This window comes from Hemibagrus wyckioides, linkage group LG20, assembly GCF_019097595.1.
Source record: "Hemibagrus wyckioides isolate EC202008001 linkage group LG20, SWU_Hwy_1.0, whole genome shotgun sequence".
NCBI lineage: Eukaryota > Metazoa > Chordata > Actinopteri > Siluriformes > Bagridae > Hemibagrus > Hemibagrus wyckioides.
The window spans coordinates 19,240,188-19,253,720 of record NC_080729.1 but is presented as its reverse complement, the minus strand read 5'-3'; the positions used below and the strand labels follow the sequence as shown (position 1 = coordinate 19,253,720).

The window sequence follows — 13,533 nt, the reverse complement described above, 5'->3', positions numbered from 1 at the left end:
CAAATATTAACAAATGTATTCAAACTGCACCATCAGACTAGAAGAACTTAAGTAAGGGCTTTTAAAGGTGACCTGATTAGACATTACTCCACTTGGACCTCATTAAAGGGGAAAGTCAACCAACCGAACAAGCCTTCCAAAAAAAATTCCTTCCACAAGCATTGCATTTCTTTCTATCATTCATTTGGGGCTCAGAGATACAGCAATACGAGTACACAGTAACAGCAAGGTCACGCTGACCATGAGGAACGAGTAGCCAATCCACAGCCTGCTCCGGCCGATCGGACAGCTGGACACGGTGATGTGCTGGCTGTGGATGACCAACGGCTGGAGCCGTAGCTTCACACACACCACACAGAGGCTGATTTATCGGTAGATCTCTCCATACGATATAGCCATCATGGGCACTGGGTTATTGGTGGTCAGCCATTAGGATTTGATGTAGTGACAAGTGGCAGAGTGGCAGAGTGCTGAAAAAAACTGGTCCTGGGAAACCTGGCTCACCCTGGGGCCCTCGTGGGCCTATAAAAGACAAATGAGATGTCAAAAAAGTCCTCTGGGGAGTCAGAATGATATAAAAACTTCTTGGGAAGTTTTATATATAACTTTACAGCAAATTTTCTACAGCTTGGTATGTCCAGTTTCAGTTGGGAAGAGGTCAGAAAATCGTAACAAAAATAATAATGCGATCTAGAAATTTAAAGATGATGTTATCATAAATGACTTTAAAAGTAATAAAGTGTCAATTCAGTCAGATTACACACAAAAAAATGACATAGCAAGGAAAGCACTAAAAAAAGAACAATAATAAAATATAAGGACAACAATGTAAACTCAAAATTATTAAATAAAATTAAATAAAACAATATGAACTCTAAAATATTAGAAATAAAATGAAATAAAACAATATGAAGTCTAACATATTACAAATAAAATGAAATACAACAATGTAAACTCTAAAATATTAGAAATGAAATAAAATAAAACAATGTAAATTCTAAAATATTGGATATAAAATTAAATTAAAAATGTTAAATAAAATATTACAAATAAATTTAAATGAAACAGTGTAAGCTCTAAAATATTACAAATAAAATTAAATAAACATAAAAAATAAAAAGAAAGAAAGAAAGAAAGAAAGAACAGTACAGGCTGGACCAGGAGACCAGGAACTGATGTGAAGTCATTCTCCAGATTGAATATTCAGATTAAAAATGTCGCCACGCTGTCATCATTCACTCAGCCCGAGCTGATGGTGCGAGTTAATAAGACATCTAATGCTTTAATCTTTTTTCACTTAGACCTTTATAACGTTTTATTTCCAGGAATGGCTGAAAGTGTTTCAGTATCGAGTTCAGTACTTGGCAGCAGGCACGAGCGAGTGTGTCAGAGAATCACTTTAAACCTCTCACTTCTATCTGTTTAAGCATCTCCACACTCTCTGACTCTTTCAATTAGAATTGATTTCTAATGATTTAGAATGCGTTTATTGGTTTTTAAAGCTCTTAAAGTTTTCCAGCACCTTCATACATCTCGGAAAAGCCAGACACACTGCTCTCCAAATCGAGTTTGAGGATAATCGAGTGCTTTATTGAACATCCCGTGAGCATGAGAAAAGCAGAAGAAGCTTTTTAGCTATCTGCGCTAAAGATCGTCCTCAACTCCAGAGCAGATCTAAAGCAGAAAGAAGTCAACGCTGGACACCAAACCGGTCCTGGCTCACTGATTACATTTAGGCTTAAGTGGATTTTTTTCACCAAACTATTCCATTTAGTTTTATTCCAAAGAGCTGCACCTTATTCCTGCTCTGGATTTATAAGACTTCCCAGATACAAGCTGTAACTTTTTTATTTTTATTTTTTTAGATTCTCAGACGCTTGTAATGTTGATGATGATCATTTTATTTATTTGTAGTTAATATGTTAATATAATTTTTAAAACATTTTTTAAAATTCATTACAATTAAGTATTTCCTAAGAAACACCACAGACCTAAAAAGTACAGAATAATCACTTTAAAAAAATTGAAAAATAAAACTCTTGCAACTGGTATTCGGGTGACTACTAGATTTTGCATGGATATTTTTTACTTAAAATAATAATAATAATGATTATAATTATATTTATATTTATGATTATTATTACTATCATTATTATAGTTGTTGTCAATTATACTACTATTTTAATGTTTATTTTTGTATGTATATGTATATGTGTATTATTATTATTATTATTATTAAGTACAGAAAAAGTTTAATATAGAAATAATAAAAAAAAATATTAAAAGCATATTTATAAATAATAATAATAATAATCACTATTATTATTATAATAATAATAATTATTATTATTATATACACTATAAATACTAAAAATAAAATTAACATAATAGTATAATTGATGACAACAACAACAATAAAAATAATAATTATTATTTTTTTATATTAATAATTATTCATTATTATTGTTGTCAATGATTCTATTATTTTATTTTTTATATTCATATGTGTATCATTATTTGCTAGTAATAAAATTGAGCACATGACTTGTTTAATAAAAGATAAAATACAAATTTAAACCTTGATCGAATTATTTTATTTTTATTCTTTCTTTAATTTCTTTCTTTCCTTTTAATTAATTCTTTCTTTCTTGTTTATTTTGCTTTTGTTTGTTTGTCCTGATTCTTAGCAGTGTATGATGATGATGATGATGATGATGATGATGATGATGATGAGGATAATGATGAAGGTTTCCTGACCTCTAACCCCTAGTCACTGTTGTGGAGTGAATCAGACCCCAGTGCAGGGATCCGTGAGGCTACAGGCTTCCATTCCAGCTGAACAGGAGGTTACACTTCATATCTGATCAATCTGATCTAATTAATCAGGGGAACCGGATGAGGCTCTGGTCTGGTCCGAATAAAAACTGACAGCTTCAGCAGCCTTTTGTGGAGAGGTTTGAAGACCGCCGTGCTAGAGAGCTTTTCTTTTCTTTCCTGTAGTGCCACCTAGTGGTCAGAGTATGTCTGTACAATAGCAGTGTAAAGAAAGATTGATAAATGTATTAAATGTATGTAACGACTCATTATTATTATTATTATTATTATTATTATTATTATTATTATTTGTAGTAGTAGTAGTAAAAACGGCCCTCGTGACTTTCCCTGCAAACAAAAAACGCTTCACTTTCCCTTTTTCCCACATTATCTGTAAAATACACACATATATATACAGTACATAAGAATTATTGACAAATTAAGAGTATTGATAAATTTTCTATGACATTAGAAATAATATGAATATTAATTGTAATCTATAATATTAATGCACTCGATTGAGACATCCTACAGATTTGATCATATTCACATATACACTATATTGCCAAACATTTTGGGACATACATGCACATGAACTTTAATGAGATCTTATTCTTCATTCGTAGGGTTTAATATGGAGTTGTCCCACCCTTTGCAGCTATAACAGCTTCAACTCTTCTGGTTTAGGAGTGTGTTTTTGGGAATTTGTGACCACTAGAAGCATATTTGTGAGTTCAGGCACTGATGTTGGATGAGAAGGCCTGGCTCAAAATCTCTATTCATAACCGGAAGATCCAAACTGCATTCTTGGATGGAAAGGTGACGCTGGAATTCCAGGAGCTCCTGGACCAGCAGGTTTTAGTCCATTCAGGAGTCAGCTGTCAAGTTAGCCACAAGGATCTTTGTAGTAAATGCACCATGCCTTTCCACACTCCCCTTCCACAATTCCCATCCACAGTCCCCTTCCACAATTCCCATCCACAGTCCCCTTCCACAATTCCCATCCACAGTCCCCTTCCACAATTCCCATCCACAGTCCCCTTCCACAATTCCCATCCACAGTCCCCTTCCACAATTCCCATCCACAGTCCCCTTCCACAATTCCCATCCACAGTCCCCTTCCACAATTCCCATCCACAGTCCCCTTCCACAATTTCCATCCACAGTCCCCTTCCACAATTCCCATCCACAGTCCCCTTCCACAGTCCCCTTCCACAATTCCCATCCACAGTCCCCTTCCACAGTCCCCTTCCACAATTCCCATCCACAGTCCCCTTCCACAGTCCCCTTCCACAATTCCCATCCACAGTCCCCTTCCACAGTCCCCTTCCACAGTCCCCTTCCACAATTCCCATCCACAGTCCCCTTCCACAGTCCCCTTCCACAGTCCCCTTCCACAATTCCCATCCACAGTCCCCTTCCACAGTCCCCTTCCACAATTCCCATCCACAGTCCCCTTCCACAATTCTCATCCACAGTCCCCTTCCACTGTCCCCTTCCACAGTCCCCTTCCACAATTCCCATCCACAGTCCCCTTCCACAATTCTCATCCACAGTACCCTTCCACTGTCCCCTTCCACAATTCCCATCCACAGTCCCCTTTCATCGTCCCTTTCCACAATTCCCATCCACAGTCCCCTTCCACAGACCCCTCCATAGTCCCCTTCACATATTGTCTTAGCCGTAGCTAACATATCTTTTACCTCGACCCTTTCAGGTACTGTCCGGTTTCTCCCTCGATGTAGAGCAGCTGTTTATTTAAGGTCAATACCCTTGTTACTGTTTTATTTCTTCACTTAAACCACTTTACATTAGTCTGTGCGTTCTCGTACAGTAAGCTCAGACCAGTAAGAACTAGCCATGAAAACATATTTACTTCTTGTTATCATGTACACTGTAGCAGCTACTTTCTTTCTTTATGTTAATAAGATTAAAAAAATATGACTGAACATAAGTTTCTTTTCTTTTCTTTGCTAAATAACTACATTTTAATTAGGTTTAGATTATGTACGTCACTTAGCGACAAAGTAACGCAATTCTGAGTATGTTCTTATGGAATGGACAGGCCACATAGCAGCGTTACCAGAGGGATGAGTCAATTAAATCAGGATGCTTTTGGATGATATAAACCAGCCACAGTGGACTACCTGTTTCCAGGTAACATGGCCCTGATGATGACCTGATGGGGTCATTGAGAACTCGGTCACTGTAGAAACATTGCAATGCAGCAGACGTCGGGTTGCAGTTTATTAACTCCAGTCACGGTGTGATGGTACTCTTTGTTTGGGCAGCGGTGACAGACCTATTAGTTGATGGAAAAAATGACAAAGTCGATCGGTAACCGGGTCGAATTCCAGACTCTGAGTCGTAAAACTTTCCCAAGCGAAAATGATTTCATTTCGAACAGAACGAGGCAGGAGTATAAATGTCAGACCCACACACCGGACAGAAACGGAGCAAACAACAGAAATCCAGAAAATCCAGCTCGAAATCATCACCAGCTACTTGAAACAGACCCGGAAGATGTCGTCTTCACCACTCCGTCTCGCTCTGGCCCTCATGTGCCTGGTGTCAGCCGTCAGTGTCGTGTCGTGCGGTCGGCCTCACGTGATATTGAACTCGGCTCTGGAAGAAGCTCACAACATCCCGCTCGGAGAAGAGGTATGGCTCAAAAATGTCTGTAAAATACAATAGATTGTGATGACTAGGCTAGGAAATGTGGCTGAAATGTGAAGAGGTTTTTACAATTACAATAAATGGTGCATCAGATATCAGAAAAAAAAACCCTTCCGCCTGAAATAGAGAATTGCTTGTAGAGTAAGAACACAGAACAGGTTTTTGTGAGGAAAGAAGAACCGTTAACTGAATTTAACAGTTTTGGGTACGTTTTTAGCCGTGTATCTTTCACACATGCTTCAGATAATATTTAAGGCTTAGTATAAAATAAACTTCAAATCGGCTCTTATTCAAAGGTTTCAGTATCAGGATCATGCCATCTCTAGTGCTAACAATAATACAGACTCGGCACTAAGTGGAGTAGCTGGCTAGCTCGTTGCTAGTTTATTTAGCATTTGCTGTTGAGAGCAAACAAATGATGAGATTGTATTGCTCATAGTTTTCCTATTTTGGTAGAAAGTTAAAAACTCCAACTCGCAATTCCGAACTCAGAGTTTATTTACATCCAACATAGTTGACATTTTGTTAAGAGAAAAGATGTCAGGTTTTTAAAATACAAGGCTACAATCGCTAAGAAGTAAATCAAAAACCCGCCTCAAACTACATCCAGTTCTTCAGCGTGCCCAAAAAAGACTGTAGCGTTATGACGGCGGCCATTTTGTGAAACCTTTGCGCATTGTATAACATGATCTAGAAAAGTACTATATTTTTGGATGATAGTTTGACATGGAAACTGCAAAACTCATATTTTTTTTAATTTATTAAACTGTTTATTTTAATAAAGTGCAATAATATCAGTGTAGGAAAATGTGTTTCTGGAAAATAAAGGTTTAAAGGTTTCTACTGCTCTTCTGCTGATGTGAGCTTCGTAGCTGAATTTTATTTTGGTTAAATTTCACAGCATGAATAAGAAGCCCATATTCATTATTAATCATTTGGGAGAAAATTATATTTTATTTCAGTAACCCAGGGGACTCCAGGTCTCCAGGTCCAGGGCTCCTGGTGAGAGGACAGTAATTGTTTTGAACAGTATTTAGTAAGAATTGTCCACTACAAGACCGAATGATAAATGAACTGATTCATTTAACTGATAACTTGTTAAGTTAAATCTGCTGTGAAGATTTTTGTTAAAAATAAAAACGACAAAGACTGAAAACTGAAACTGACCACTCTAAAGCGTAGAGTTTTATTGAGTGATTCATTCTGGCAGTCCAGCGAATGTCATATGATGGTGGTTTTCTATACTGTCATTTACACAGTATTTTTTAAAGCTTACTATATTTCAGTTCAATTTTAAGCTTTGTTTTCTCTTCAGGTACCAGAGAGACTCACTCTTCCTGAGCTCCAGTGGATGCTCAGTAACAACGAGCTCGCGCCCGTTCAGGTGGAAGAAGCCCCTCACAGCAGGATGGAGCTGGTCAGGAGAGACAACACGGCCACGACCAAACCGGTCAACTGCATGAACTACTTCTGGAAGTCCAGGACAGCGTGCTGAGCTCGCGAAGACCTAGGAACCAGAGCCGGAGGCACCATTTAAACCATTAATATGCTGCGAATCACTTCACTGTTTCCCTTCCCTTCAGTGTACACCTCTGAGACAGACAGACATGCTCGTTGTCTGGCTTCGAGCACACCAGAGCCTCTGTTAATTCTTTTAATTTTAGGAGCTGTAGGAATCGTAGGACATGTTTCAATACTAGGTGCCAGTTTTATCCTGCTCTGAAGCACAAACTGCTTAAAATAAACAATACAGCATCAATAAATGGAAGTGTGTGTGTGTCTGTGCTAAATTACACATTAAGGGCTAGCTCTGAAAGACTTACATGAAAAAAACAAACAAACAAGAAGCTAAGCTGGTTTGTGACCTGATTTTGAATTTCAATGAAGCTATTCCATTCAGAAAAAACCACATCATGTAAAATCTTAAAATTTACAGATAAAACACTAAACAAGCACAATCTGAACAGAATTCAAGGCACAGCTTGGCTAATCTGACTAGCTAGCTTGCAAGCAACTGTTTAGCCATCTTAGGCTTACCATAGAGCTTCTGAAACGTCTGTTATCTTAGCCTGTAGTTAGCAAAGGACTGTATTGTTTTGGTGATGCTAGCTGTCAAGGGAGAGAGAGAGAGAGAGAGACTGAGTAAAGATGAGCTAGTGTTTAGATTATAGCTGAGGTAAAGTGTAGTGCTCAAAATGGTGACTGTTCCTGAGGTAAAAAATAAGTTATTAGCTTTTTTTTGGCTAAGATTTGAACAGGAAATGCCTAGCTTAGCAAGACGTGGACAGAAAGCTAAAAAGGTTAGCATCTGATTCAAGGGTCTTGTATTTTATGAATGAAGTAAATAAAATAAACTGAGCCGGTTTATCACCTTAACTATTCACAAGAGGAATAAAACACGTCAAACAACGTGGTCTTGATTCTCAGGTTTTATCCAAACTTAGTCTTAAGGTTTTCTAGAATTTTATTCATGGATTTTTGACAGTCCTGGATTCTATATCTGATTTACAAGCAGTAAAAATGGTGCTTAAGTGAACTGAACAGAAACTGAACATTCAACATATACACTATATTGCCAAAAGTTTTGGGACACCCCTCCAGATCACTGAATTCAGGTGTTGTTTTTCAGGGGTTGGACTCGGCCCCTTAGTTCCAGTGAAAGGAACTCTTAATGCTTCAGCTTCATACCAAGACATTTTGGACAATTTCATGTTTGGGGATGACCCCTTCCTGTTCCAACATGACTGCACACCAGTGACCAAAGCAAGGTCCATAAAGACATGGATGAGTGAGTTTGGTGTGGAGGAACTTGACTGTCCTGCACAAAGTCCTGACCTCAATCCCACAGAACACCTTTGGGATGAATTAGAGTGGAGACTGTGAGCCAGGCCTTCTCGTCCAACATCAGTGCCTGACCTCACAAATGCTCTTCTTCTAGTGGAACTGTCAAAAATTCCCATAAACACACTCCTAAACCTTGTGGAAAGTCTTCCCAGAAGAGTTGAAGCTGTTATAGCTGCAAAGGGCGGGACAACTCCATATTACATTCATGTGCAGGTAAAGACAGACGTCCCAGTTTTGGCCTGGCTCACAGTTATTAGTGTATTTGCAACATGAGGATTCAGTACAGTGTATTAAATACAAAATCAAAATAGTAATGAACTCCAGTCCATGGTTTGTTTTTTAATGTCTTTAAACATACAAAAATTCACAGAAATAATTGATTAAAATAAAAATAAAAAAAACTGGTCAAAATACAATCCATGACAAAAAGAAACCTATTTTTTTTTTCCTGTACAAATGGACCACTAAGCACAGTATACACATAATTTAAAGGATTTTAATGACATCATTATCTGTACAAGTTTCAGATTTGAGCATGTTGGGAAATGTGACTGCTGGTGAACACAAGTGTGAAAACAAAACCGTGCTTTTCTTCTGCTGCTCTTCATCTCCTCATGAAGTTCTTCTCCAGAGAGGCGGAGGTCCTCTGAATGGAGTGGATGTTCCTCTTCACTCGATCCTCCACGGACGAGGTGGCAGCACTCTCCAGCTTCATGTTACTGCACAGAGAGAATCGAGAATGTAGCACACGTGACATTAAGACATCCCAACACATCACGTGATGTCACATCACATGTCCCAGCTCACACTTACTGTATGAACGTGGCCTGGCCGTTTTGTTTGTTCTTGCTTTCTCGTTCCTTCTCCTGCTCGTCTTGTCGTTTGTATCTCTTCACGTTGCTCTCTCTCTCCTCCTCTCTCTCGTGAGCGAAGTCCATCATCTCTTTCCTTTTCTTCTCCAGCTCTTCAGCTGTGAGACGCCTGAGAGAGGAATTTTAAGATACTCAATCAGATTTTCTCCAATCTTCAGGGCAAATGTTCATGAAAGTTCTGCACACCCAAGCCTTGATCACTGTGTACATTGCAAGAATTATAATGTAGGAACCTCGAACTCTGTTGAACATTTTATTATATACACTGATCAGGCATAACATTATGACCACCTGCCTAATATCGTGTTGGTCCCCTTTTGCTGCCAAAACAGCCCTGACCCATCATGAACTGTGTATTCTGACTGTATACCTTTCTATCAGAACCAGCATTAACTTCTTCAGCAATTTGAGCAACAGTAGCTTGTCTGTTGGATCGGATCACACGGTCCAGCCTTCACTCCCCACGTGTATCAATGAGCCTCGGCCACCCATGACCATCGCCGGTTCATCACTGTTCCTTCCTTGGACCACTTTTAATAGATACTGACCACTGCAGACTCCGATTTGAGACCCAGTGAGAGTTTATCTTAGTGGAGGTAGACGGATAGGGAAATACAAAATGTCTGCTTGATATTTCTAATATTAATTTGTAAAATAATTGACAATTTCTCTCAAGGTCCAATTAGTAAATCAAGGCGTCAGGACTCCCAGTTTGGTGAATCCCTGGACTAAATGAACTAATTTCTCACACATTTACCTTAAAGGAGTTTCTTTGTGGAATAAAAGCGAGTGTAGATTGACGGTATATTATAATATATATATATATATATATAATATTCTAAATGGAATATTAAACAGCTGCAGCGTCATTAGTGTGTGTGTGTGTGAGGGAGAATCTATAATGCGTACTTGCTGTAGTTGGTGCTCTGTGGTCTGTGATAGCGATCTCTGGGTCTGCTCGGACTCGGCGCTTTAAGTTTGTGCTTCCTGTCTGAATCGTGAGGTGAACGATTCCTCTTTTCCTCTCTGGAACCCAGCGGAGAGCGACTCCGGTCCCTCCTGTGTGTCGACTCTGACGACCGGCCTGCTGGTAACTGACAAAACGAAAAACTGATCAGCACCTAGCTAACTGCATCAGCTGGAAGGATGCGCGAGTGGACGTAGCTACACACCTGCAGTCCGTAACCGGACTTATGAGAATGTGAATGAGACTTTGAGAATCCGTTTTCTTCTTTTGACCTGATGGAACAAACAGAATTTAATCTCAATAAAGTGGGATTCTCAGGATCATCGTTAATACCTTCCCAAAATCTATTAAATATTCTAGGCTTTTTCCTGAGACTCTGCACATCTACTAGGTTTAGTTTGCTATCTACAATATAGAGTAAAGCCTCCCCAAAGCTAAATCTAGCTTCTGACCAAATAAATGCCTTTTCACTCTCATTTTATAACATCAGTTTTTCAATCCTGTCTGCTTTGTTTATGCTCTATCGTTCTCCGTTTCCCCTGACTGGCTACAACTACTGCCAGTCACCTTGTAGCCGAACTTCTTTTGAGCCTAAAGTTCACATCAGAAGATTTCTTTCTCCTCTAACTCAATAAATCAACCTCATTTTTAACACCACAGTTTATATTAAAAATCTCTAACTATTTACCTGCACCTATTTGAGTCAAACTGTCCTCATGCAGGAAGTTAAACATGTTCAAACAAACAGGAAATAAACAAACCAAATGTGATCACATGTCCGTATCTCTACCTGCGCTTTCTGTCTTCCTCATCAGAGCTGGAACTCCTCCGCTTGTGTTTCTTGTCCTTCCTCCTTTCTTTTTCGTCTCTCTTTTCCTTCTTCCTTTTCTTCTTTTTGTCTTTTTCTAAATTTTCACGTAGCTACAGAAAAAAAAATAAAACAACAAAAACACTGTGACGCTTCGGACTCGAAGTAAAAGTGCAACCCGAAGGGCTTTAATACGACTCACCATTTTGCGGATCTCTTTCATTTTAACGGGATTCGTGAGAACGTTTCTCTTTTTTTCCTCCTCACGTTTACTAGAAACCGACAAAAGAAATGTTGTCACACACAAGAGCCTGGTTACATGATGAATACAGATAAATATTATTAAAAGAACAAAATTCTTCTCACCGGATCTCAAACAGCGGATCTTCTCTTATCTTACAGGCCATGTCCATGGTGGACATGGAGGTGTTGGAGCTGAAGATAGAACCAGGTAGGAGGCCAGTTTCAGCGGACGGGCCGCTCTCGGGTTCCTCGTACTGCTGTGTGATCTGCTTATCGATGGGACGGCCCAGGAGGTACTCATCACGGGAGATCTGACCCCCGGGGCCCTGATACATCCAGTCCAGGCGCTCATCTTTCTTCCTGAAACAACATGGTGCATTTTGACAAGAGACTCGGACAGAATGCACAAAAATAAAAATTCCAGTATATTCTTTTCGGGACATGACAACAGCACATACTTAACAGCGCCGGTTTCCTGCGCATATCTGGTGATTTCCTCTCGAGCTCGCTCCTCTTTCAGCTCCTTCTGCAACTCCTCGATCTTCTTCCTTTCGGCTTCGTGCTTCTGCTCGGCTTTCCACACACGCTCGATGTTCTTCAGCGTCTGGGGATGCCAGCTTTTCTTCAAGTTCTAAGAAAAGGGAAAAAACAAACATATTCACGAAACTAGGAGCCGTGGATTCCATGCTCAAGGATTAAATTCTCGTATTATAAACCGAACAGATCTCCTGATTCACTTCAATCAAGTTAATCCTGAATGCTTTAAACATCTTATATATAATTAACAAGCTCTATTTTCACCAGGTTTAACTGCTCGGTATCATCATACACACACTCTCCTTAAACAACTCTTAACACCAACACACTTGTCATCTCGTATTAAAATATAAACAAATATATAAACAAACATATTTAATGTGTCTCAGGATGATGTTTGCCTCGAAACCTCACTCACTCACTCACTCTACTGCACATTTTCTCCATTTTTAGTTACGTTTTATTCCTAGGCGTTTATGTTAATGAGTTGATGACGTCATTGAAACATAAACACGCACTAACCAGTAACTAAACCTAAATGTGGAACCACTGAGCTGGGTAGTTATTATTAAATACACGTTACTAGGAGTTTTTAACCTAATTTTAATACATTAGTATATAAGTAATAATAGAGTATTAGATTCTCGCTAGGTTAAGCCGAAGGGCAAGCTAAGCTAACCAGCGTTAGCCAGGAGGAAAATGAACCTCAAACAATTTTAGTTCAGTTATTTAGTCAGCTTAGCAGGATACGTACAAGATCGCCGCCTCCCATGTTGATGAAGATGTCAAGGAAATATTTATCTAATACCTAGGAATTCACTCAAGCGTTAATGTTTTTTCTCCCTCACACGGACACCATGTCTGTTTTGGTCGTGAAAACGAAGCTACTTCCGGTTGTAATGCGCATGCCCGTAACAGCGAGGCTTCGGATCACGATCTGAAACGTCCCAATCATAGGTTCATTACACTGAGTCGGCTCATTTGATTCATCTGTGGCGATCCAAACGACTCACTGAAATTATAACCGGAGATTGTTTGTATTTTTTGTCTAAATATATCTGAAGTTTATTGATGAAATCTCACTCCACCTTCTAATTAGCATGGTAATATTAATTTCTGAAACATTTTTATAAAGTTTGAATTATCAATTTATATAAAATCAGCACTTAATGGCACTACAAACAAATAGTAGTAGTAGTGATAATAATAATAATAATAATAATAATAATAATAATAATAAGCAAGTGAGATAGTAGTAGTGTGCTTTGCATAGCAAGCACCACTAACAATTATGTTATTGTGCTGCTGTGTCTGTGCAAAGAAAGGAAGAGCTGCCTTTTAATAACAACTTGATTAAGTTACACTAAAAAAAACACTGCCTAGCAAGAAAGAAAGAAAGAAAGAAAGAAAGAAAGAAAGAAAGAAAGAATGACCTGACAGAGAATTAAAAAAAGAAAAGAACCCAAACATCTCAAAGAGCACATCCCATCTGCTTCAAGCAAACAAAGCCTCATTATGTCATAAAGTTAAAAATAACTTTAATTGTTATGTAACCTTGTGTATTTTTACTGATCCTGAACTTCAACTTGTTTGTAATTATTAAGTTTATATTTCATTAATATGCTCAAATAAAGTTATTAGGCCTCAAGACAAAGATATCTTAAAAATAGATTTTTTTATATAAACATATTTCTGTTTAGTCATTTTAGAGAGAAAACTGTGGCAAGATCTCTAGATTCTTTATTATTAAAAATAATTTTTATTTTTAATAA

At 38.3% G+C, this 13,533-nt stretch overlaps 2 protein-coding genes across 2 annotated transcripts; one reads left to right on the top strand and one right to left on the bottom strand.

Annotated features, from left to right (window-relative positions):
• The first annotated feature begins 5,262 nt into the window (after window positions 1–5,262).
• Window positions 5,263–7,253, top strand: sst2 (somatostatin 2). The gene is made up of 2 exons (XM_058418750.1): window positions 5,263–5,475; window positions 6,806–7,253. The coding sequence occupies exons 1-2, from the start codon at window positions 5,338–5,340 to the stop codon at window positions 6,983–6,985; spliced, it is 318 nt and encodes a 105-aa protein (XP_058274733.1). The 5' UTR covers window positions 5,263–5,337; the 3' UTR covers window positions 6,986–7,253.
• A 1,405-nt stretch (window positions 7,254–8,658) lies between these two features.
• Window positions 8,659–12,672, bottom strand: cwc25 (CWC25 spliceosome associated protein homolog). Its single transcript, XM_058417837.1, has 9 exons — window positions 12,516–12,672; window positions 11,683–11,855; window positions 11,348–11,584; window positions 11,184–11,253; window positions 10,964–11,094; window positions 10,379–10,445; window positions 10,116–10,300; window positions 9,148–9,315; window positions 8,659–9,053 (listed from the first exon to the last, which is right to left on the bottom strand). The coding sequence occupies exons 1-9, from the start codon at window positions 12,531–12,533 to the stop codon at window positions 8,939–8,941; spliced, it is 1,164 nt and encodes a 387-aa protein (XP_058273820.1). The 5' UTR covers window positions 12,534–12,672; the 3' UTR covers window positions 8,659–8,938.
• Window positions 12,673–13,533: the final 861 nt, after the last annotated feature.